The 23,993-nt window shown below is 49.5% G+C and overlaps 2 protein-coding genes across 4 annotated transcripts; both read left to right on the top strand.

The window, feature by feature from the left end:
• Positions 1-64: 64 nt before the first annotated feature.
• Positions 65-16,732, top strand: SLC27A1 (solute carrier family 27 member 1). 3 transcript variants are annotated; one of them, XM_031947471.1, is made up of 13 exons: positions 65-640; positions 3,545-3,712; positions 6,396-6,790; positions 7,333-7,494; positions 7,665-7,734; positions 8,067-8,158; positions 8,270-8,379; positions 13,795-14,004; positions 14,244-14,370; positions 14,492-14,629; positions 14,901-15,065; positions 15,211-15,357; positions 15,480-16,732. In XM_031947471.1, exons 2-13 carry the CDS (start codon positions 3,546-3,548, stop codon positions 15,635-15,637), a joined length of 1,941 nt encoding a protein of 646 aa, XP_031803331.1. In that variant the 5' UTR covers positions 65-640; position 3,545; the 3' UTR covers positions 15,638-16,732. The 3 variants fall into 3 exon arrangements, with proteins under 3 accessions (XP_031803331.1, XP_031803330.1, XP_031803332.1); XM_031947470.1 differs by lacking the exon at positions 65-640 and adding an exon at positions 1,440-1,587; XM_031947472.1 differs by lacking the exon at positions 65-640 and adding an exon at positions 1,615-1,668.
• Positions 16,733-17,159: 427 nt separating this feature from the next.
• On the top strand, positions 17,160-23,772 carry PGLS (6-phosphogluconolactonase). The gene is made up of 5 exons (XM_031947473.1): positions 17,160-17,517; positions 20,604-20,711; positions 22,673-22,774; positions 23,017-23,157; positions 23,428-23,772. Exons 1-5 carry the CDS (start codon positions 17,215-17,217, stop codon positions 23,563-23,565), a joined length of 792 nt encoding a protein of 263 aa, XP_031803333.1. The 5' UTR covers positions 17,160-17,214; the 3' UTR covers positions 23,566-23,772.
• The last annotated feature ends 221 nt before the right edge of the window (positions 23,773-23,993 follow it).

Raw genomic sequence — 23,993 nt, 5'->3', positions numbered from 1 at the left:
AGATCTTGTTTGAAAACAAGCATCCAAAGGATGGGGGCGGAGCTGGGGGGGCGGGGGTAGGGGCGGGTTGGGGGAGAGGAGCGCAGGAACTTGGCCAGAGAACTTGAAGTTGTGGAGTGAGAGCTGGGGAAGGCTCTGCCAGTTTCGGTGGCTCTTCCAGGCCCGGCGGCGCCCCGAGTTGGGGCTGGTGCTCCGGGCCCCCTCCCCCTCCCCGATGCCTAGGAGAGCATCCCCGGAGCTGCTTGCGGGGCGATTCTTGCAGCCGGGCTATCCGGGGAGCAGAATCTGAGAGCTGCCTTCTGGCCACGTCCGCCGGTGCCGTCCCTGCATCCTGTTTGGGGAAGCCGAGATTGGGCCCTTGCTCAGCGGGCTGACACGCTCGGCAGCCAGGGATGGAGCTTTCCGCGTGCCCTCGGCCGAAGCCGAGGCTTCCTCTGCGGGGGCTCTGAGGTCCCCGGGCGGCCGCTGCCCGCGCTGCTTATCCTCGGAGGCCTTGTGCAGCAGGAGCGCGCCTGGGAAGGCAGCGGCCAGAGATCCAGGCAGTAGCTCGGGCAGGGGTCGCCGCTGGGGTTGCCTTCGGGCCTGGGGGCCTCCCGTCGCCCGACCTTCCATGAAAGCTGCTGCGGGGGGCTTCTAGGAGGTGAGTGGTCCAGAACCGGGGCGCCCCCGACTCCCGGGGGCTACCCCGAGCGTGGCCGAGGGGCGGGCCGGAGAGAGCCCAGGCTAGCCCGGAGCCGGGCCCTTTCCCCGTTCCAAACCCTAAGACAGCTTGTGAGCACGCGCCCCGATGCTCCCGGCCATCGTCTCGGCCTGTGACCGACGCCGGGGCGGAGGCAGCCGGTCTCCGGGAGCCTCCCCGTGGCAACGACGCTTCCCCCTTCCCACAGCTCCCAAGCGGGTACCGGGTGACTCCCGCCGGGAGGTTCGGGCCCGGACCCAGGGGCAGCCGGGAGGAGGGTTTTCAGTCCCGCTTCCTTTCCGTTAGACATGAGTGCAAGTCGAGCCCCGTTTCCCCCGCTCGCCCGCAGACCCTGTGGGGCTCCGCCGCCCCCGGGCTCCCGCTTTGGGGCGTTTTCTAAGAGGGGGCGGCCGGGGTCGCTTGTGGCACGCTCAGGGAGGTGGAGGAGGACGCGGATTGGGCGGAGGCCGACGGACTTACCCAAGCCCGGCGGGGCGCTGGGCGGGGAGAGGGGCCCGACGCTTCTGCGCCGTCCGTCCGTGAGGCCGAGGCCGGACGCGCCAAGCGGACACACCTCCGCCAACGCGGGCTCATTCATTCTCCCAGCATTAGGGGGCGGCCGCCCGCGGCGTGCCGGCCACCAGCAGCCCGGACCCCCGCGCGGGGACCGGACCCCGCCGCCCGAGGCCGGGACGTCGCGTAAACGTCCTTTCCGGGCCTCCGTCTCCGTCTCTGCCCCGCTGGGGAAGGGGGAGGGGGCTGGCGAGAGCCCCGGTCCTCAGCTCACGTGAGAGGCCCCCTCCCCCCTCGGCGCCTGCCTGGCGGCGGGTTGCCATGGAGACGAAGGGTAGCTGCGGGATGGCTGTTCTAGCCGCCGGATCTCGGAACCGGCCTCTCTGGCCCCCCAGGTGCTCTATGGTCCGGACCTCCGGAAGCCAAAGAGGGGGAAGGGAGAGGGTGGGGGGCCTGGGGGCGGACCAGGGAGTGAGGTACGTGTGCACGCGTGCGTGTTTGTGTGTGTGTGTGCGCGCGGACACGGCGTGTGTGACACTGCGTGTGCCACTGTTTGTTCCAGAGCTCTCATTGTTCCCTCACTGAGCCCCTTCCCATCCTCCCCTTGTTCCCCACCCCCGCCCCGGTCCTCCTCACCCTCGCTGGGCTCCCTTCCAGTTTCCAAAGAACCCCCTGTGGATCCCACCCGCACCCTCGCCCCCCGAAGCCATTGCGGTCACCCTCGGCCGGGAGAGAACCTCCGAGGTCACCGTGTCCCAGAAGCTCCTGTCTCCTCACCGCCCCCCTTCACTCCTCCTCCTCTGGTGCCTCCCACTGTCCCCTCTCCGTCTCCCTAACTGTCCCTTCACAACTCCTTCTCCCTTCCTTCTCGCTCTTCCCCCTCCCCCCACTGCCCTCACTGCCCCTCTTGCTGTTCCTTCTCACTGTTCCCTCTCGCTGGCCCCCCGCTGCCCGCCCTCCCTCCTTTCCCACTGCCCCTTTTATTATCCCCTTCATGTGTTATCCCCTCACTGTCCTCCCTCGCTTCCCCCCACTGCCCCTCTCAGTGCTCTCCCACATCCCTCTTATTCTCCCCTCAGTGTCCCTTTAAGCTATTCCCTCCTTGTCCTCCCTCCCTCTCCCTGCTCTCCCACATCCCTCCTCTTACCCCCCAGTGTCCCTTCCCTTCCTCCTCCCTGCCCTTTTGCTCATCCTCTTCACTGCTTCTCTTACTGTCCCTTCACAGGCCCTTTCCACTGCCCCCTCACAGTTCTCCTTCACAGTCTCCCTCACTCTCCCTTTTCCTCTTCTCTCCTTGCTGTCCCCCTGGCTGTGCCCTCACTGTATCAGTGATCAGTGATACTGATGATTTAGTGATGATTTGGCATGACTAAATCAGTTAGAAAAGACCAAAAATATTCCAAGCTGAACCAAAAGAAGACCCCCTCCAATTACTCGTTTCCCTCTCCTGCCCCTCCCCCCATCCCAGGAGTCACTAAAAAAGTTAACACAGATTTCAGAGGCCACTGTACCATCCCTAACCTTCTCCAAATCATCCCTGTCTTCTCTCATTGTCCCCTTTCCTTGTCGTTAGTGCCCCTCATAACCCATTTTCCCCATTGTCCCTCTTTGCCTCCACTCACTCACCCACTACTCTCCCCTTCCTCTCCTTTCCCTGCTGCCTCCTTCATTGTCCCCCCTTCATTGTGTATGCAACTTTTCCCACTTGCCATCTTTCTCTTCCCCCTCACTCTCCATCCTCCACTGTCCCCTCATTTTTGTCTTCACTATTTCCCTATCACCTCCTTTTTCCTTGCCATGTTCTTCACTCTCACTGCCTCCTTCCTAATCATCTCTCCCTTCAATGTTTCCCCATCTGTTTTCCCCTTCTTTTCTTCCCCACTTTCATTCTCCCCTCTTCCCCTCACTCTCTTCATACCTTCTTTGACTTTCCCTCAACTCTTCCCTCTTTTTCTTCCTGTCCTACTTCTTTACCTTTTTTCCCATCTCTTCTGCTAGCCCTGTCATTCTCCCCTTACTCTTTCTCTCCCTCCTTTCCTTTATCACTTTTTTCTTCCCCCTTTCTTTCACTCTCCCTGCCCTCTCTTCCCCTGAACTTTCCCTCACTTCAATGCTTGTTGTGTTACTTCTCCCTCATTCTCTCCCGCCTCCCATGATTCTCCTGTCTCTCTAATTTTCTCCTTCTCTTTTTCATTGCATCTTCTTGTTCCTCTATCCCATTGCCTCCCAGGCCTTTTCTAAGTCCTCTGATCCAATGATACCTGTTCCCTGACCTTACTGGTTCTCTTCCTCTCCCCCACTCCTTCCCACAGTTATGGCCGTAGGGTAATGATTCTTCACCATCTCTCCTAGGATGCGTGCTGCAGGTCTCTGTACCGCTTCTCTGGCCTCGGTGGGCTTCCTCCGATTCCTGGGACTGCCCTGGTCCTGGGGTCTGGCAGCTGCTCTGACCGTCTATGTGGGCACCGGTGGTTGGCGTTTCCTGCGCATTATTTTCAAGACAGCACTAAGGGACCTTTTGTAAGTGAAGAAATGTGAGGTACCAAAGGGCTGTGTGAGGAGCAGTGGGGACACTGAGGCAAGCGAGGAGGTGGTGATGGGTACAGGAGGCGGAGGTGGCATTGTGATATCTTGTGACATAAGCTTAGCTCCATGGCCTTGATAGAGCGGGAGCAGTTTGTACAACTCGCTCTGTCTGAATCTGTCTCGCTTCTCTCGCCCCTACATAATCTAGGGACTTAATCTAGCTCAGCAAGAAGTTGGTGCCATTGGGGGAGATGTGCAGGGTTTGCTTTGTCTCCCATATCTTCCCGGAGACACCGTGGCTTTTTCAAAATGGAGTCTGTCCTTGGAAGAAGAGATTAGGAGGGTGAAACACGTCTGGGGCTGGGCCAGTGAGCAAGAGAAAGGTCCCTTTATCCACTACAAAGGAGAGTAGGCAGTCCCTGGGAGTCTGATGCTAGCAGATGGTTCCCTTCCGACTGGGAGTGAAGATCTGAAGAGAGGCTTGTTCCCTCTGGAGGGAGGTGAAAGGGCAGTCCCAAGTAGGGGCAAGAAGGCCAGACTCTGAGGCTTGAAGTGGTTACCCCCGACACCACAGGCGCTGTCCTCAGCTAGAACCCACCCCCAGATTCCTCCGGGCAGCTCTGGCCCTCCATAGGGTGCCGCAAGGGAAGGGGTGCGAGGAGAGGACAAACAGTTCGGGCAGGGGAGAGAAACACGGGCTGCAGATACTGCATCTTTCCCCAAAGAGCAAGGGGCCCCAACCCCATAAGTTAGGACCTTGCCTGCAAGTCACTCGCATGAGTTCGTGTCCCCACCCATTCCCCCTCCTGGGCCCTCTGCTTCCTCTGTGCTTCCAGGGATCCTTGGCCTGGGGCTAAAATGAGTGGAGCTGGGGGTGAAGGAAGAAAGGGGTAAAGGCAGAGAGGAGAAGTGGTGCTGGGGCAGAGCTTGTTAGGGGCAGCAGGAGAGGGGATGGCAGGGCAGGACTTGGGAAGGAGAGGGCAGAGGGGAAGGATCAGAAGAGAGTGAACAGAGTGAGAGGGAAGCTAATGCCAGGGGAGAGCTGAAGCTGGGGGGGCGGGAGGGAGGAGGCAAGGCAAGGGAGTTTCCTTAGGTCTCCCAAAATAACTGAGCCCTCTGAGTGCTCATGTTACAGCACAGAGTATATTTATTCTTTCAGGGCCTTTAAAACTTGATTCTCCCTCATCAAATATTTAATCAGTTTGTGGACTTTAAAAAAAATTTTTTTTTGCTCCCCATGACATGGTCTCCCCGATTGCCATCTCAATCCCTCCTGTAATTAGCCCTCCTTTGCTGTTTTCCTCATTCTCAGTAGTTATGGTATTATTTATTTCAGTCATTGAGCTAGAAATTTTGCTCTAGTTTTATGTTTTCTACACACATTGAAGTAAGTGGGAATGTATGTTCTTTATGACTCAAAAGAGAAAAAAAGGGTACATAATGACCATTTAAAATAGGAATTTACCAACATACTATCTCAGAAAATCGAGTGATCATTGGTGGTTGTATTTATAGAAGCTCAGTAGCATGGATTCCCCTGCTAAACAGGTTAATCCTGTATTTGGGGATGCATCTGTCAGAACAGTACATATCCCCAATATAACATTTATATTCTTTGGTTTAACTAGAAACACCATTATTCAGTTCTCAGAAATCTATCTTTCACAATGTCTTCTAGACTATTTGGGTAAAAATGTTCTACTCTCCTGTTCCTCCTCCTCCTTGCATTCATCTTTATATTCCTCTTTCTTGGTCAGACCTACTTCATCCCCTATCATTCAACAGTCATTTAAGTCCATGACTTTTTTTTTTTTAAAGAATTGAGGACTTAACCATGTACACATCCTTAGAGAGAGTCAAGATTGCTGAATGAATGACACCTCTCATCTCCCTGTACTGTAGTTTAGAAGCTTGTTCTCTGTAGACACAAAGTATGAGAACCAGAGCCATATACCTCTTAGTTTAATTGGATTTCTGGACTGAATGGGTTCTAAGTAAACAAGAGAAGACATCTTTAATTATACTAAGTAAACTATAAAGGAGCCTTTGTGAGTCCCAGAAGGTTAGTCCTCAAGGTAAGACTCTTCTCTGAGATTTACATGAACATAATACCTTGAGTTGTATGTAATTAGAAATTATATTATGAAGCTTTCTTTGAGTAAAAGATCTCCCTGTGGAACTAGGAATATACTAATTAGGTACTATTTGTCCACATAGTATATATCTTGTACTGAAAACATTTTTGCATTTTTCATATCAAAACATTTTAATCAAAATATAAGATATTATATACAGTTTTAAAATTTTATTTCTCTACCCAAACTTGTTCAGTGGGTCAATCAATATGTATTTCTTAAATGCCTTCTATATGGGCCTGTATTAGGTACAGCAACAAATTTGAGACAATCTCTGCCTTTAAGGAACTTGCTTTCTGTTGGAATATTAGGGTTCCTTTTCCCTTTTACTTGCCTCGTTACTCTCACAAGATGAGCTAATTCCCAGAGGAAAAAACTGAAGCGGAGGCTGCTCCAGTCCCATGGCAAATGCGTGCTTTTGGCCCTTGCCTCACCCTCCCTTGCCTTGCGCTCTGCCTGTCCGCCGCAGCCAGGCTGGGGGCTCCATAGCTGCTGCCCCGGCTTCTGTTACAGGTTCCGCTTGGTCTCTTCTCCCCCTGCAGCGGTCTCTCTGTGCTGATCAGTGTGCGCTATGAGCTCCGGCGGCACCAGCAGGCCAGGCACACCATTCCCTCCATCTTCCAGGAGGTGGCCACCCGGCAGCCCCAGAAGGTGGCCCTGGTGGACGCGGTCAGTGGGAGGCAGTGGACGTTCCAGCAGCTGGATGAGTACTCCAACGCCGTGGCCAACCTGTTCCTGCAGCTTGGCTTCGGGTCTGGCGATGTGGTGGCCATGTTCCTGGAAGGCCGGCCCGAGTTTGTAGGACTGTGGCTTGGCCTTGCCAAAGCAGGAGTGGAGGCTGCCCTGCTCAATGTGAACCTGCGGCTGGAGCCCCTCACCTTCTGCCTCAGCACCTCAGGGGCCAAGGCCCTGATCTTTGGGGGGGAGCTGGCAGCCGGTGAGACTGGGGGTGGTGCAGGGGGCCCGGCCCCACAGTAACAAGACAAAGCCTGCTTTTGTGGTCTGGGGAGGACTTTTAGAGGTAGGAGGAGGGAAACCATGGCCCAACTGACAAATGAGTGGTGGTATCTGGGGGTCAGTGGGGTCTTGGGGGGGAAGGGAAGCTGCCTGGACCAGACTGAGCAGCTCCAGCTTTACAAAGCCTTCCCTGGCTGAACTGTTTAGACAAGGGAAAGGGAGGGCCTTGTGCTCAGGAGAAAAGACAATTACATGCCTGTCCAGGTATGTCTGTAGCCCGGGGCCGACAATCATGTTGGTAAGCTAGGACTTGCAGGTAGGTCTGGGGCTGGGCCTAAAAAGCAGCTCTAGCTTTAGAGCTGGAACATGTCTGCTGACTGAGGGTAAGGGGTGTGTCGGACTGAGGAGTGGGTCTAAGAACTAGTGCCCGGGGACAAGATGCCTTCAGGCCAAGGTTCTCAGGCGGATGGACCCGAGGTGGACCAGGTTGGGGCTAACAGGCAGACTTCTCATGTGTTCCAGCTATTTCTGAAGTGAGCATACAGCTGGGGAAAAACCTCGTAAAGTTCTGCTCAGGGGACTTTGGGCCAGAAGGTGTCACCCCTGATACTCACCTTCTTGATCCCATGCTGAGTGAGGCCTCCACAGCACCCCCGATGCAAGTGCCCCATAAAGGGATGGATGGTGAGTCTGGTTTCTGGGGTTCCCCGAGAGTCCCTGCTGGTATCTCTAGTTTTGTTCTATTTCTATTTGCCTTTTCCCTCTCTTTCCTCCACCCCCGTAGTCCCACCTCCACCAACAGTCCCAAAGGGCTTCTGGCCCCTCCCACCCCTAAAACGTCCCTTTCCTTCCAGATCGTCTCTTCTACATCTACACTTCTGGCACTACAGGGATGCCCAAAGCTGCGATTGTAGTACACAGCAGGTGGGACCGAAAACCGAGTAAGGGTCTGTAGCCAGGGATGCATGCCTGCTCCACCCAAGTTTCCCTTGTGCTTTCTACTTAAGCCCTCACTACTTTCCTAATTTATCAGTTCTGCTTCCTCCTGTTCTTACCTCAGTCCCTTCCATACAATCCTTACCCTTCTCCCCAAACTCTAACTCTGTTTCCACCCACATCCATCTTGGCTTCTGCCCTGCGATCTCGGGTCCAAAGCATGAGCCTTATCCTTTCCCTATTCCATAGCTCTCCACCCTTTAGTCCTCTCCACATCTTCCCCAGGCATCCTCCAGCCTCGCCTCCCCTTTCTCATCCAGATACTACCGAATTGCAGCCTTCGGACACCATGCCTACAGAATGAAACCCTCGGATATCATTTACAATTGTCTCCCTCTGTACCACTCAGCAGGTACACAGAAGGAGTGGGGCTCACCACTGAGTGGAGCTTGGACAGAGGGGGAGGAAGGCAGTGAGCAGGAGGTCTGATGATGCTTGAAGCCTGATCCCAGTCTCTCCGCAGGGAACATCATGGGGGTGGGGCAGTGCCTTCTCTATGGGCTCACAGTCGTCATCAGGAAGAAGTTCTCGGCCAGCCGCTTCTGGGATGACTGCATCAAGTACAACTGCACGGTCAGTGTCCCCAACAGGCTGGTGCCCATGTAGTCCCCGACCAACTCTCTCTACTGTGTCTGTTAACCCCCCAGTACTCTTTGCTCATGCCTTCGTGTCTCTTCCATCTCCTCTGCACATGGCTACTACCATTTCATCCCTCCCTGCTTTTTCTATGCTTCCTTGTCAGCACCTGGGACCACCTGTTGATACCAACATCTAGGGATCCTGGGTAGTCCTGGATTGGACTTTTTCATTTGGCCCAGGGATCAGTCCACCAGCTCCTCTCTCAATTACTATACCTCTTATTGCCGACCAGCCATGGTTTCCCTCCTGAAGGGCAGTGAGGCTTCTCTGCTTTTCCTCAGTTCTCCTCCAAACAAGTAGTCAGTCCTTTTGAGGACTTTAAGGGTTTTCATTTTTGTAGGACCAACAAGAAAATAGACAGTGCATAAAATAATTAACATAAGGAAGGCTCCTCTTTTAAAGCTTTCTCCCAGTGTCTCATTATAATATGGAGGTGCCAGCTTTTTGAAGGCTTTGCCAATGGAACATAAATTTTGGCTTTTTTCCTCAGTGTCATTTTAGTCTTGTCCAATTTTTCATGACCCCATTTGGAATTCTTTTTTGCAAAGATACTAGAATGGTTTGTCATTTTCTTCTCCAGCTCATTTTACAGATGGGGAAAGTGAAGCAAACAGGGTTAAGTGACTTGCCTAAGTCATAGAGCTAGTAAGTATCTGAGGTCAGATTTGAACTGAGAAAGATGAGTCTTTCTGACCCCAGGCCCAGCCCTCTATGCACTATGATACCACCTAGTTGCCCTTAAGCTCTGGCAGATCTTACCAAGCCAGAAAGCCTAAGACTAGAGAGCTTCATCACCAAAAGATTGGCCACCAGGTCATAAATGGTTTTAGCCACAGATTGTGGAAGACTACCTACTAAGGGAGAGAGGGGAGGGTCGTAGCTTGTGCCGGCAGAGGGAGTGCTCTGAAAGTCCCGACCCTCAAAGTGTTGAAGCAGGTATGGAGAAAGTTAAGAGAAATCTTCAAGCTCTCCCAGGGAATGTTCCCAATGAAGCTGCGGCTGGAGCCCCTCACGATCTGCCTCAGCACTTCAGGGGCCAAGGCCCTGATCTTGAGGATCTCTTGGCTTTCTCACCAGCTTTGTTTCCCTGGAAAGTAGAATAATCTAGTGATCCAAAAGGCTAATGTCATAGTAGGCTATGCTAAAAGAAGGCTGAGCATACTACCTACCACATAGTAGGTATTTAGTCTGTCCTGGTTCCTTTCCTCTTTCCCTTCCTGTTCTACTCTGCCTTGGTCAAATTACAACCAGAAAGTTGAGTTCAGTGCCACATTTTAGGAAGGCTCTCTGTGAGCAAGGAGACAACCAGTTGGTGAAGGGCCAAGTGAGCATAGGTTGCCTGATGAAATTGGAGAAATTTCGCTTGGAGAAGAGAACATTTAGTCTGAGCCTTGATAGCTGTTTTCAGACATTTGAAAGGCTGTCCTGTGGCAAAGGTGTTAGATGAGTTCTGTTCATCCTCATAGAGCAGAATTAGGAAAATAGGCAGAAGCTGGAGAGTCAAAAAAAATTCCTAATAACTAGAGCTGCCCCAAAGGGAAAGCCCTGTCTCTGACTCACCTAGAGGTCTCTAGCTAAAGACTTGAGGATCATGTGTCACGTTCAGGGTCAGATGTGGACAGCTGCATGAGATGGCCTCTGAGACTTCCAACCCCCTGGCTCTGTGACTGCCCTCTTGGGTCATCCTTCCTTTAATCAATATGTCCTCCTCCTTTTACAGATAGCAAACTGAGGACCAGAGGTGTGAAGTAATGTGAAGTTGGGAGACCACATACACAGTTAGGTTGAGGACTGACAAACCCATTCTTTGAACATTCTCATTAGTCATCTGATAATCTCGCTGAAAAGTAGTAGTACACTCTGTTCTGGGAAGGGAAAGGTCTAGACCTCTTTTTTTTTGAAGGTCAAGCTGTTAAAATGCTTCTTTGTCTTCAGTTGCTAGTCTACAAGTACTGTATTTGCATACCCATGGCTTTCTCCAAACTGTCGTCAAGTATGACACTGTAATGTCTCCTTTTCTGACAAGCAGAAGTTGAAAGGTGCCTCAAAAATAGGCTTTGTGTTTTGGCTAAGAGTTGGACCTGTCAGGGCCTTTTCCACTCTGAGATTCTATAAGTCCCCATTTTGTGTTTTCTCCTGCCTTATGTCTTGTCACTAAACCCTGTAGCATAACATAAAGGTGCCAGGGCTGCTCCTTTGCATTCACAGGCAACTGAAGTGAGATACAGCAAATGTCATACTGTTTCCATCCCTACATGTAATAGGAAAGTAAAGTTAGATTAGTTCCTGGATACCACACCATCACTGTGTGTGTTTCCTATCTCCTCATGTCATGCTGAACTAATGTAATTTGAAGATGGATTTGTTAGGTTTCTTTATCTCATTAAAGCATTTGAAGGGATTGCTGTATTGGATAAAAGGTTAAAAGATTTCTAAGATCTCTTCCAGTACCTAGAATGTTAAAAAGTCGCATCTTCTTGTAATTGTTATCTTGATATGTGGACTGGATAACAGGATAGTTAAATGAATTCAGAACTGGCTGAACAACTATTCTGATGGACAGTTGTCTAATCAGTCATTGTCAGACATTGGTTACTAAATAGGATTTTTTTGACCATTACAACTCAAGAAAAGAAATAATACAAAATGTTCTTCAGTCTTAGGTAGCTCCTTTCAGCTTTGTCAGCCAGTGATGGAGGGGGGACAGAAGATGCTAAGAATTCCAGTTCTTAGATTGCCTGTAAATATTAGTTTACTTGTTGGATCTTTTTATTGGAATTATACATTCCAATGACCAAGATGGCATACTATTTGAGCAACTGAGCTATATTTCTGTTGACATAAATGATGGATTTTTTGAGAGTTATGATCTCTTTGTTGTACTTCCCCTAGTAATTGAGAGCTAAACCCAATCCAGTCAAATGAGTGGCTTTTTATCCTACTAAATATAACCTTCTCATTCTGTGTTATCTCTTGTAAACCCACCATAGGGCATTTATATAATATGCTGAAGGCCTTACTTCCTTCCATTTTCCCAAGTACATGCAAAAATACTTTTCAACGTCCATATTTTTCTCCTTCCCTCCCCCTTACACTTTCCCCTAGAGAGCATGCAATCAGATATAGACTAAACATGTGGAATTTTTCTAAACATATTTCTGTATTTGTCATGCTGCACAAGAAAAATCACATCAAAAAGGAAAAAAAATAAGCAAACAAACAACAAAAAGGGTGAAATATTACATTGTGACCCATATTCAGTTTCCATAGTCCTCTCTCTGGGTCCATTGTTTGCTTCCTTGTTTTTTTCTTTCTCATTTTTTTTCCCTTTTGATCTGATTTTTTTTAATGCATCATTATAAATGTGGAAATATCTTTGGAAGAATTGCACATGTTTAACCTGTATCGGATTACTTGATATCTAGGAGAGGGGAAAAGGAAAAGGGAGGGAGAAAAATTTGGAGCACAAAGTGTTGCAAAGGTGAATGTTGAAAACTATCTTTGCATGTATTTTGAAAAATAAAAGGTTATTATAATTAAAAAAAAAGTCTATAGGAATTTCCTAGAATAATCTCATTGCTAAGAAGAGCCAAGTCGATCACAGTTGATCATCATATAATCTTCTTGTTGCTATGTACAATGTTTTCTTGGTTCTGTTCACTTCACTTAGTATCAGTTCATCTAAGTCTTTCCAGGCTTTTCTGAAGTTAGCCTGCTCATCATTTCTTAAAGAATAGTAATATTTCATTATATTCATTTATCTGGTCATATTTTTATGTGATGATATCTTTTGTCCTCCAATTCCTCAATTTCAATGAGCCTGTTCACATCCACTATGTACCTCTCAGTTGCCCTCTGGATGAGCTTTACTTTAAAGTCTTTAGACATTGAAGTATTCCATGATTCACAGCCATATCACTGGTCCATTAATATTTTTTAAAATGATAGAAAATTATACCAGAAAACATAAAGGAAAGATGGTTCTCCTTGGAGAAGGAAAGGAAGGAGTTGGCAAAGTTGGATTAAGCATACACCTAAATGAAATAAACAAAAAACATAACTTCATGGGATAGGTTGGGGTTCTTACAATGAATTAAGAAAACATCCCCATGAAGACAATATCACTTTTGTTCCAACCTTTATTGCAGATAGTAAAATAATACAGAACTTTATGAAGAACTCGACAGAACTCTCCAAATTATGTATACATATACTTTGATTTAATATACTGGATGATTTCAGTGCAAAGGCAGACAGGACAGAGGATGGCGAAAACATTTTTTGAAAATAGTTTGAGATTGAGAATTGGATACCTAGAAGGCTTATACTGCTGATTCATGAATTCTTTTAGATGGGTTGGAAAGCTCTGGACATAATGACACTGAAGAATATCATAATACTTAAAGAAAGAAGGAATGAATTGATGATCTTTTTTATTAAAGCTTTTTATTTTCAAAACATATGCATAGATAATTTTCAACATACTTTTGCAAAACCTTGTGTTTCAAATTTTTTCCCCTTTCCCCACCTCCTCCCATAGATGGGACATAATCCAATATATGTTAAATACATGCAATTCTTCTATATAAATTTCCACAATTAGCATGCTGCACAAGAAAAAGATCAAAAAAGGGGAAAAAAATGAGAAAACAAAATGCAAGCAAACAAAAAAAAGTGAAAATACTATTTTGTGATCCACACTCAGTCCTCATAGTCCTCTCTGGGTGCAGATGGCCCATCTACATCCATTACAAGGCTAGAGTCACTTTGCTGTTGAAAAGAGCCACATCCATCAGAATTGAGAATTGATGGTCTTTTGAAACGGGAAATGACCTGATTCCTAACAAGGGCATCATTTCAGAAGCAATTGTCTTTGTGTAGTGAGATAAGCTGATTAGAGAAAGGTCAAAAATCAATCTTGACTCTGCTACTTGTGTGATCTGTCAGTTCAATATGAAGAACTGCTGTTTTAACAAGTGAAGACAAAAGAACAGGATTTGAGTAAATTAATGAACTCCCAGGCATTAGAAATAACCAAATGGAGGCTTAATGTCCATCGGACTGGATGATCTCTAAGGATCCTGCCAACTGTTCTTCTCTGAGAGTGTCTGTTCAGGTTTGGGGCTTCACTGGGTGCTAGAGAAGATGTTCCCTTCCTTCCCCCTCACCAAGCTGGCTGAGAATGTAGAATCCCTCATGTTTGCTACCCCTTCCTCGATAAATAATGTATCTTAACTTTTTTGTTCCTGCCACATCTCTAGTGCCATATTCATGCCCTATGCTGTGTGTCCCCGGTGATATCTCTCTCCTGCCACAACAATTTTACTCCTGTTTCTTCCCTCCAATCAGGTGGTGCAGTACATTGGTGAAATCTGTCGGTATCTTCTGAAGCAGCCTGTGCGCCCAGCAGAGAACCAGCACCATGTGCGCCTAGCTGTGGGCAACGGACTCAGGCCTGCCATCTGGGAGGAGTTCACTTGCCGTTTTGGGGTCCAGCAGATTGGAGAATTCTATGGGGCAACTGAGTGCAACTGCAGCATTGCCAACCTAGATGGAAAGGTGGGGAGGGCAAGAAGGAGCTGGGGAGGCATGTGAGAACCAAGGGGGTGGTGGTGGCAAGACTGGTCATGAGCATGGAGCATGTGCAGGATCAGAGAGCTCAGGTCACTGTGAACACATTTAACTCTGGCATGAAAGATGAGTCCAGTGCCTGTGGGTTACAGAACCCCTCTCCCCTCCCCACCACCAACTTCCTTACTCAGCTTGAGACATCCCATTTTCTCTCCTATTTGGCCTAGGTGGGCGCATGTGGTTTCAATAGCCGGATCTTGCCCAATGTGTACCCAATCCGCTTGGTGAAGGTGAATGAGGATACAATGGAATTGCTGAGGGATGCCCAGGGGCTCTGCATTCCCTGCCAGCCTGGTGAGGGGGAAAAGGGGAGTATCTACTCTAACACCCAGTGAAGATCTCGTGTACTAAACCATCCCCCCTTGCCCGAAATCCCAGATCTATGCTATGACTGACATTTGCTTCTGGTTCCTAGGAGAGCCTGGCCTTCTAGTTGGGCAAATCAATCAACAAGACCCACTTCGCCGGTTTGATGGGTATGTCAGTGAGAGTGCAACCAACAAGAAGATAGCATATAATGTGTTCCGGAAAGGAGACAGTGCCTACCTGTCAGGTACTGCTAAACTTATCGAAGAGGTACCTCTTAAACCCATATACTTCTCATGTACTCCTTAAGTCGTACCCATTTCTCAGGAACTGTTTCTCTCTCCCTAATTTGCTTCCTTATATACTCCCAAGATACTGTCCCACCTACTTTTTTGGTACTTCCTGAGAATGGTACCCTCAATAGAGACTAGTCTTGAATAACCTAGGACAGGGATTTGGGCATAAGGTGGCCAGCAGTATTCCACAGTTGCTCACCTTTACTATCTCCACCCCAACAGGAGATGTGCTAATGATGGATGAACTTGGTTACATGTATTTCCGGGATCGGAGTGGAGATACATTTCGCTGGCGTGGAGAGAATGTCTCCACAACTGAGGTGGAAGGCGTCCTAAGCCGTGTTCTGGGCCAGACTGATGTGGCAGTTTATGGGGTGGATGTGCCAGGCAAGGAGCCCGGGTGGGATAGGATTGGGGTGAGAGTTGGGAAAAGAAGATGAAATGGGAAGTGGTTTGGGGAAAACTTGGGGATTGAAAGGCCTGAAGAAGTCTAAGGGCCTGAGAATGTTCTCAGCATATAACCACATTGTAGGAGTGGAGGGCAAGGCTGGAATGGCTGCTATTGCCGACCCCCATGCTACGCTGAACCCCAACGCCTTGTACCAGGAGCTTCAGAGAGTACTTCCACCTTATGCTCGGCCCATCTTCCTACGCCTCCTGCCTCAGGTGGACACGACAGGTACATACCTTTCGCTTCATACCATTGTGACTTCTTTAGCTCTAGGGCCTTTCCCTGTTGTGGGGGTCTTGTTCTAAATCATCCTTTGCTGGCTGTGTAGTTGTTTCCTCCATATCCCACAGGAACTTTCAAGATCCAGAAAACACGGCTTCAGCGAGAAGGATTTGACTTGCATCAGACATCAGATCGACTCTTCTTCCTGGATCTGAAGCAAGGGAGATATATCCCCATGGATGAAAATGTCTACAATGGCATCTGCACAGGAGCCTTCTCCCTTTAATAGAGCCTGCTGCCCCATCCCTTGCCCTCTTTTCCCCTGGCAGTGATGGATGGGACTGAGGACAGCAACCATGGCCCCGCCCTGCCCTACCCTGCCCTTGGATCTAGCCAGTCTCCTTCTCAAAGAATGGGTGTGGTGGGGGAGGGCATAAGTTGGCCTAATGGGATTTATCAAAATTGCTTCCTAAGCCCCTCCCTGACCCTTCCCTCAGGTCCAGGCTCCACTCCAAGCTGGAGCTGAAGTTGGACGGGACTTGAAGAGGATCCTGCAGAGGATCCTCAGGGTTGCTGGAGTATTTGAAGATTGGGTTGCAGCCAAGAGGCCCACAAGGTTCTAAGCATTTCAGCCCATGTGGTTCCTTGGACGTTTCCCCATCATAGGATACTGAGTTTGGATGGGTCCGGCTCTTCTCCCAGGCCTCAGGGACTCCTGACGAACCCAGGGTGGTGGAGCGGGGCAGGGTACGGGGAGCTGCCAGAAAGCCCTGTCTCCTCTGGCCTGCTTCAGCCAGAATTAGTCAGCAAGGGTCATTTCTCCCCTTTTCTTTGCTCCTTAACCATATACTGCCCCAGACAGGGCTACAATGTCAATGCCTCTTTTGCACAGAGGGGACCATTCCTGCCCATTTTATTGGTTGTGCCTTAAGGAACCCTCCGTCATTAAGTCACTGTGTTCCAGTACTTACTTCACTTTTAACTCAAGTTTAAGCTTCAGGAGTGGACTTGCCTCCATTCCCTTACTCAGTGCTGTGAGCGGCGGGGACAGTGCTCCTGTGGACAAGAGTGGACGGGCCTGAGAGGCCGCAGGCCAACAGAGATGGTTTGTGCTTAATCCAAGTTAACTGGAAATCTACATCTGATCTCTGACCCCCAGGGGAAGCCCCCCTCCCAGTCTGCTGCCAGTTACTTCAGGAGCCCACGCTTGGCTCTTCTGGTAGTGACCGTGCAGACGCCCTGCTAGCGACCGGCTCATGACCGAGGGCTTCTCAGGCTGGTGATGAGTACGTGCTATTTCGTGCAAGTGTTTTCAGGCATGGCAATTTTATTTTTTAGTTTTGAGTTAAAAAAAAATAATAAACTTGAGAAAAAGCTCTGACAAAAAAAGGTGAAGCTCCGGGTTTTGTGCTATTAGAATCCTCTTGGGTTCTCGGCCTGCTTTTCTAACTTTATTCGGAAAGCGCCCACCGACTGGGAGGGGACGGAGCAGAGGAGACGGGGTGGGGGGAGGCGGCAGGGAGACGAGCCTCGGGCTAAGTGCGATGTGGAGGAGTGGCCCCTCGAAGGCGCTCTGCCCCGCGTCCCGTGGAGTGCGCCTCCAAGCCCTCGTTAAATGAGGGTGAGAGACCACCCTCGGGGCCCTCTCAGGAGCTGCAGAGATGGACGCCCGCTCAGCGTCCCGACACACCGGGGCGCCGCACCGACTGCCAGGAGGAGCCGCTAACAGTGCGCAAGCGTGGCGGGGCCCCTTCCGCCCAAACTGGAGCTACTTCCGCCCGGGCGCCGAGGCCGCGCCCCGCGCCGCGCGCCGCCGGCTCCCCTGCCCGCGCCCCCGCCGCCGCCGTCGCCGTCACCGCCGCGATGCCGGGGTCAGGCTCCCGCCTCATCTCGGTCTTCCCGAGCCCGCAGGAGCTGGGCGTGTCGTTGGCGCAACTGGTGGTGCAGCGGGCGGCGCAGAGCCGGGCCGGGGCCGGGGGCGCCGGGGATGGGGCGCGCTTCTCGCTCGGGCTCTCGGGAGGGAGCCTGGTGCAGCTGCTGGCCCAAGAGCTGCCCGCGGCCGCCGCCTCCGCCGGGCCCGCCGCCCCGGCGCACTGGACGCTAGGATTCTGCGACGAGCGCCTCGTGCCCTTTGACCACGCGGACAGCACGTTCGGCCTGTACCGGGTGCGGGCGGGACGGGGGAGAGGGGGAGGGCCCGGCCCTAAAAGGGGGGCGGGGAGCCCACGGATTTGCAGCCCTGGGGGTAAAAAGGGTCTTAGCGATGGCCTCGGGGGTCTCTGAGACCCAGGGGGCGGGTTGTGGTCTCGGGGTCCTAAGGCAGGCATAAAAAGGCACTTATGAAACGCTTTCCCTGTCAAGTACTGACGGGAGGGGGGGGCGCGCCCGCCTGGGGGCGTCTAGGCCGAGACCCTCCCACGCCAGCCCCTGAGCGCGGAGCCCCGGGACGCCGACGCGAGCCTGCAGGCAGCCCCTGGACGCGTCCTTCCAGGCCCAGGCTGGGACGGGGGCAGGGCTTTGCCCGGGGGCACGAAGGCTGGTGGCAAGGTGCCTTCGTGCAATATGGAGCGCAGACGGCCCCGCGTGACTGAAGCGGCCGCTCCGCCAGGCCGCGCACAGGAGAGCTCCAGAGCCCAGCAAATGAGTTTTCCCGGGAACTGGCGCGTCGTGAGAGCAGGGTGGGGGGCCTGGGGGCCGGACCCGGGGACTAGGGCGGCTTGCTTATGACCAGGAAGGCCGTTCCTAGCCACGGCCTTTGAAGGGCGATGCTCTTTCTGTACCTGCCCGGGGGAAGGGTGCTACCCTCCCACCGCGTCAGCGCTCCGCCTGGCAGGGAGCGCGGCGAGAAGCCAAAGTCAGTCCCACTGCTCCCAGTGTTGCCCGTGCCTTCCTCTGCACCTGGGAGGAGGCATCTAGCCGGGATTTTCCCTGCGGGTTCATGCTTGTTTAGCGAGAGCCTGATTTCAGAAAGAGACCCAGCCTGTAGATGTCCCAACCTGCACTTGTTGACCACGGCCCCACGGGATAGGATGCCGTTGTCAGGCTCCCCAAATGACAGTCCTCTGCTGTCTGACGGTGCGGCACGAGTCTCCTGAGGCTTTTAGGGACGGGGCTGTGGGGACAGTTGGAAGTCATGTTTCTAAAGGCTTCAGGCTTTTAATTTATATTACAGTCAGTTGGTGGCCTTGGCTCCAGATAGTATTTAGAGCTTCTGTTCTTTTGTTGGGTAAGTAGAGGACCCCTAAGGTTATTTTTCCAGCGTTAATGGAACTTCTACAATTTAGCGTTGCACATGGTAGAGAAATAGCTTCTTTGTTATTCTATCTCATGGAGAAGACTATCGAACCAACCCTTCCCTCACCAGTATAGCCTGGTATTAATTTTACTATACATGTACAAAAGTTCGAGACTCGAGAAGACTTTTGACAGTCCACTTAGCAGAGGTTTTCAATCACTAAGATTTGTTGACTCCAAAATGAACTAAGAATTTTGTTGACATAATACATGTCAGGACCCGATATGTAACATCCCTACCCAAGCGGTAGAGTGCTTAAGAGTTTGGCTGGCTTTTCTGTGGAGACTTAGTCTGAGCGGTGAGACACACCTACCTAGGGTGATGTAGGGAAGCAGGGTGTGCATCTAAGACACTGCCTTTGGGGGTACCCAAAATTGCGTTGGACCCTCCCAGACTACGATGGCTGTGTAATGGTATGAGAGCAGTTGTTGAGTTCACCAGTGTTGAATCCAACCTACCCTTACCACCTGAGCACACAGTTCCACCCTAGCATAAATTGCCATGCATGGTCATTGTACTTAGAGACACTCTTCTCGCCCACCCTCTACTCACCCCAGAGTGACTCCTTTTCACACCCCACCTCGTGATCTTGGTTATGGCAGGGCCTTTGTGAATTTTATCAGTCCAGCTCTGTCTGAAAGTGCCAGTGTTGTCTCACTAGTAGTCAGAATAACTGATGAATACATTCTTTGGTCACCAAGCCATATACTTGTGCTGATATAGAACAGCTGAGCCACTGATTAGAGCTTGTTCATCTTCTCTTTCCAGTATTTCCTGATGCATTGCCTAAGACAGCTGTAAATCACTTGCAGTCAGCTCTTGGCATCTTCTAATATTCCTGAGTTCTGATCCCAGAACATCTGCAATGTGTTCAGTCCAAAAGAGATGGAGTAATCATCCTTCCTCCCTCCCCCCAATATAAGTTGTTTGTATGATCAGCCTACTTCTAGACACACTGTTCTGGACATCATGGGTTTGTCAAGAAGCCCCTATTCTACCCTCTTCCTCATCTAACCTTTCTTCTGATTTTATAAGCCTTTAACATCATCCTCCACCATTTTCTCCTCTACTTCTGCCTCTTACCTAGGCCTGTGGGAGGAGAAGGAGTTTTAGGAGAAGAGAATAATTTTTAAGTCTATGACCTTGTCAGCATAACTGAGTTTGGGAATGGGGGTGAGCCATAGATGTCATTAAAAGACCAAAATGAGCTTTTGCCTTTTCTTTGCCCTCTTGCCCATATCTGGGCTTCTCAGGCCCCATGAAGAGGCCAGCCTTTTCCTGGGGAGAAAGGGATTGTGATCCTGGCCTTCTCTTTCCCCTTTCCCTAATCCTAGAAAGAGTAGCCTCAATGTTCACCCTGATTAAAGTCATCAACTCAGATCCTTTAGATGAGATGGAAGGCCTTTACTTGCTGCCTCTGTCCTCTAGATCTAACATTCTCATCTCCACTCCCACGCCCCACTTCCTGCCATTTTCTCTGGCCTGCTAATTCATCCTAAGGACCCTGGATCTCTCCTGGCCTTTTGTTCCCTCCTCATTCTCTTAATACTGCAGGAAATTCCATGAACTCTGCCCTTGAACTCTCTTTTATCCTCTCTTCCCTAGTTTAGAGTTAGAGCTTCTTGAAAGCAGGGACTGTTTTCACTTTCCCTATTTTATCCACAGTGCTTGGCACAAAACACTTAATGAATGCTTTTAAATTTATTCATTTAGGTATGACCAGATTGTAAACTGTGGAAGTTACTTTCATAGTAACTTTTTCATCTCAAGGCAAAATGAATACTGCCAAATCTATGGTACATCTAGGCCTGGAAAGTGGGAAACCTTAGGGGTAGCAGGAGTGGAGGAGAGATAAACTGTGACCACTGTCGAGAAACAGAGAATTGAAGCTTAGACATTAGTGGTTGTGTCTTGAATGTGGGTGTAAAACTGAATTTTCTTTCTTTATTTGCTATAGACTCATCTTCTTTCCAAACTGCCTATCCCAGAGAGCCAGGTAATCACCATTAACCCTGCACTCCCAGTGGAAGAGGCTGCCTCAGACTACGCAGAGAAACTTCAAGAAGTGAGTAGTGGGATTTATGGCAGGGGGAACCCAGGGGACGCCCTTGTACCTTTCTTGTTCTTTCTCTTGGGCTTCCTTTCCTCAGGGGACCGCTTGGGGACATGGGTACGAATGGGAAAATGATTGCTTGCAGTCTGAAATTCAGTAGTAATGAGGCAGGTAAGGAACAAGATCCTGGCCAACAGATGTCAAAAGAAATAAAGTAATGAGCCAAATCTGGAATAATTAGTATAGAATTCACAAAATGATAAGAAAAAAATCATCTTACAATTATCATGATACTAGACATTAGACAATTGATGTACTAGAGATCTTACTCAGTATTGAACGCTTGTATAAACCTAACCTGTGCACATAACTTTGTAAACTTGTACTTCAGGGATTTGAGGAAACAAGTTGAACCAACCATTTGCTTCCCTGGTACTCCCTGTACAAATTTCCCTAGAACAACTCTCCAGAGATTTTTGCAACCTACTTCCTGCTTCCATACTAATTCTTTGGATTTAGGTACTTCAGAGAAACTCGGGGACTTATGTGGTCTGATTTTTATTTTTGTTTTCGATTTTTGGTTTAGTTTTACTCAGATCCAGATTGGATCTTGGCCCTTTTCCCCAGTAGGGTATTGCCCCATAGGAAATATGGTGGTGAATCTTTCTTAAAAGAATAAAAGTTCTCAAATGGGAAAATACAGATTTGGAATTTTTTAAAAAGCAGAAGTAGAAGAAAATTTGGTAAAAGAGAAATAAAAGCTGAAAGTACACATAAAGTCAAACCAACAAACCTGTAATGAGCAAGCATCTGTTAAATTCTTGCTTTGTGTTGGATGCTGGGAAACAGTCTCTGTTTTCCAGGAGTTTATATTTGAAACTTAAAAAAATAGATGTACAAGTACTGAGTACTTAAAAGTACAGAGTTAACTTTAAAATCATAACTCTCTTAGGAGAACAGGATAAATAAAAAACCTAGAATACCACACTATAGGAAAAAAGCTAAAAAGACTGCCCAAAACTTTTGAATAGCCAAATTAAATACAGTTTGCTTAAATCCACAGATTATCTCAAGAGAACACCCCCCTTTTTAAAACTTTGAAAAATATAGTAGCTAATTTCATGGTTTTTATGCCAAACAGTAATTTTTAAAAGTAGCCAGGAAAAAGACCTTCCATTGGAATTAAGATTTAACAATGATATTCTGAAGGATATTTGGGTTAAAAATCAAATTATCATAATAATTAATAACTGTGAAAGAGAATGAAATTGATAAGATAAAATTTGGGGAATGTAGCTAAAGCAGATCTCAGAGAAAAAAATTAAATGTATGAAAAATATGCTTTAACAAAATAGAAGGAAATCAGTGAGCTGAGAATGCAGTTAAGAAAACTCGAAAATAAACAACTTAAACCCCCAAAAAGATACATAAAGGAGGGGATAATCTAAACCATTGAAGTAAATAAACTGGGGAAAGGAAACGATAGATAGAACTGATAGCTGCTTCTTTGATAAAGACTAAGATGACCAGGTCGCCCACAGCAGCACAGCCTGCCTGGGCCCCACATCCCCTCATCTTGACCTGGCCCTCAAAGGCCAGATGTGTCAGTGGGTTGGATGGTGGGTGGGCTGTGGTGCAGAGGAATGTGTATATTGCCCCTGTCGGGTCTTAGCCCCATGACAAGTTCTTTTGCCCCATTTGAGGGTTTCCTTCCCTGTAAAACAGGCATCATTACTGCACAGACCCCAGTCTGCAGAGTTGTAAGTCTCACATGTGAGATCTGAGACATGCTCTCGGGCCCCCAGAGAAAAATTGACTCAGGAAACTTAGAAGCACCTCAGCTCTTCTCTTCCCGCACTCTCTGTTCCTGGGACACCACAGGCCTTGAGTCAGAGTCTCTCACTTGGCAGAGCTGGGCTGGGCATCTGACTGAGGCGGGGCTGGCCCTTCTTGTGTTTGTTTCTCTCCCTCAGGCTTTTCAGGGTGACACGATCCCAGTTTTTGACCTCCTGATTTTGGGCATCGGACCTGACGGGCACACATGTTCCCTTTTCCCCGATCACCCCCTCCTGCAGGTAAGCCAGCTTTGGTAGTTGGACTCATCTGGGCTTATCTGCTGAGCTACGCCAAAGGCTGGGCAGTGACCTCCAGGATGCCTGGGGCACCAAGACAAGATTGAAGTTGATCAGCCCCTTTACAGGCTCTGGGCGTGCTTGGGTTGGGAGCTTTCCAAACTCAAGAGTTTGTTTGAGGTCTGTGGATTATTTCCTCTGGTACCATCTGCTTTCTTCTGGCTATTTGGACTCGTTTCCCCTAGGAAAAGGAAAAGATTGTGGCCCCCATCAGCGACTCTCCAAAGCCACCCCCTGAAAGGGTGACCCTCACTCTGCCTGTACTGAACGCAGCACGAATGGTCGTGTTTGTGGCTACTGGAGAAAGCAAAGCGGCTGTTTTGAAGGTAACAGTCACAGTTTGGGTTCTGCGATAGTAATGAGGAGAGGGAGTTGGGAGGACACCCGTTGGTGGGATGTCCCTAGAAGGATGAGAACAGACGCGCTGTTCAGAGTTAAGTTCCTTGGTATGGCAATGTCCTACGATCCCCACGTCTGAACGATCCAGGTCAGGGGGAGGATCCTGTGGTGCCCTCGTGGTTCCCTCTCCTGGGAAATGAATGGGACTTGGGGGTGGGCTTAGGCCTCACGAGCTTTTTCTTGGGATGGGGAAACAGCGCATCCTGGAAGGTGACGAAGAGAATCCACTTCCTGCTGCACTTGTGCAGCCCCACACCGGGCGGCTCTGCTGGTTCCTGGATGAGGCTGCCGCAAAAGAGTTGACCATTCCATTTGAGAAACATTCCATTTTGTAGCAGATGGGCCCAGATGGGCTCGACCCAGAGTTGACCTCTGCACACTTCTTCCTTCTCTTTCTCCTGATATTTTTACAAAGACCATTGGGTATGGGGCAGCAAAACTCTCTCCTGGGGAGGGAGTAAGTGAGCCTGAGAACAGGCTCATGAACTCTGTATGGTCTCTCTTGTGTGACCACCAATATTAAAATGTGAATTTAAGCTCCACAACTGTCTCTGAGACTCTTGACTGCCTATGACAAGGATTGGGGGAAATTGTGGGCTTTAATGGAGGAGAGGTTACTGCTTTGGCTGGCCAATGGGTGCTACATAGCCACCAGAAGGTCCTTGAGGTGCTGTTCCACAGGTGATACCTGGGCACTGTGCCACACTGGGATAGGGTTCTTAGGATCAAGTGGGCAAAGCCTAATTAGGTGCCTCCTGTCACA

This window comes from Sarcophilus harrisii, chromosome 1 (genome assembly GCF_902635505.1).
Source record: "Sarcophilus harrisii chromosome 1, mSarHar1.11, whole genome shotgun sequence".
Lineage (NCBI taxonomy): Eukaryota > Metazoa > Chordata > Mammalia > Dasyuromorphia > Dasyuridae > Sarcophilus > Sarcophilus harrisii.
The sequence above is the reverse complement of the archived record's forward strand: the minus strand, read 5'-3'. Positions and strand labels throughout refer to the sequence as shown.

Coding starts and splice junctions, on each gene's coding strand:
- PGLS (XM_031947473.1), top strand. CDS start 17,215: ATGCCGGGGTCAGGCTCCCGCCTCATCTCGGTCTTCCCGAGCCCGCAG. Junction 17,518..20,603: donor GCACGTTCGGCCTGTACCGG/GTGCGGGCGGGA, acceptor TATTTGCTATAG/ACTCATCTTCTTTCCAAACT. Junction 23,158..23,427: donor GCAAAGCGGCTGTTTTGAAG/GTAACAGTCACA, acceptor ATGGGGAAACAG/CGCATCCTGGAAGGTGACGA.
- SLC27A1 (XM_031947470.1), top strand. CDS start 1,514: ATGGAGACGAAGGGTAGCTGCGGGATGGCTGTTCTAGCCGCCGGATCT. Junction 1,588..3,544: donor CGGCCTCTCTGGCCCCCCAG/GTGCTCTATGGT, acceptor CATCTCTCCTAG/GATGCGTGCTGCAGGTCTCT. Junction 15,358..15,479: donor GCCTCAGGTGGACACGACAG/GTACATACCTTT, acceptor CATATCCCACAG/GAACTTTCAAGATCCAGAAA.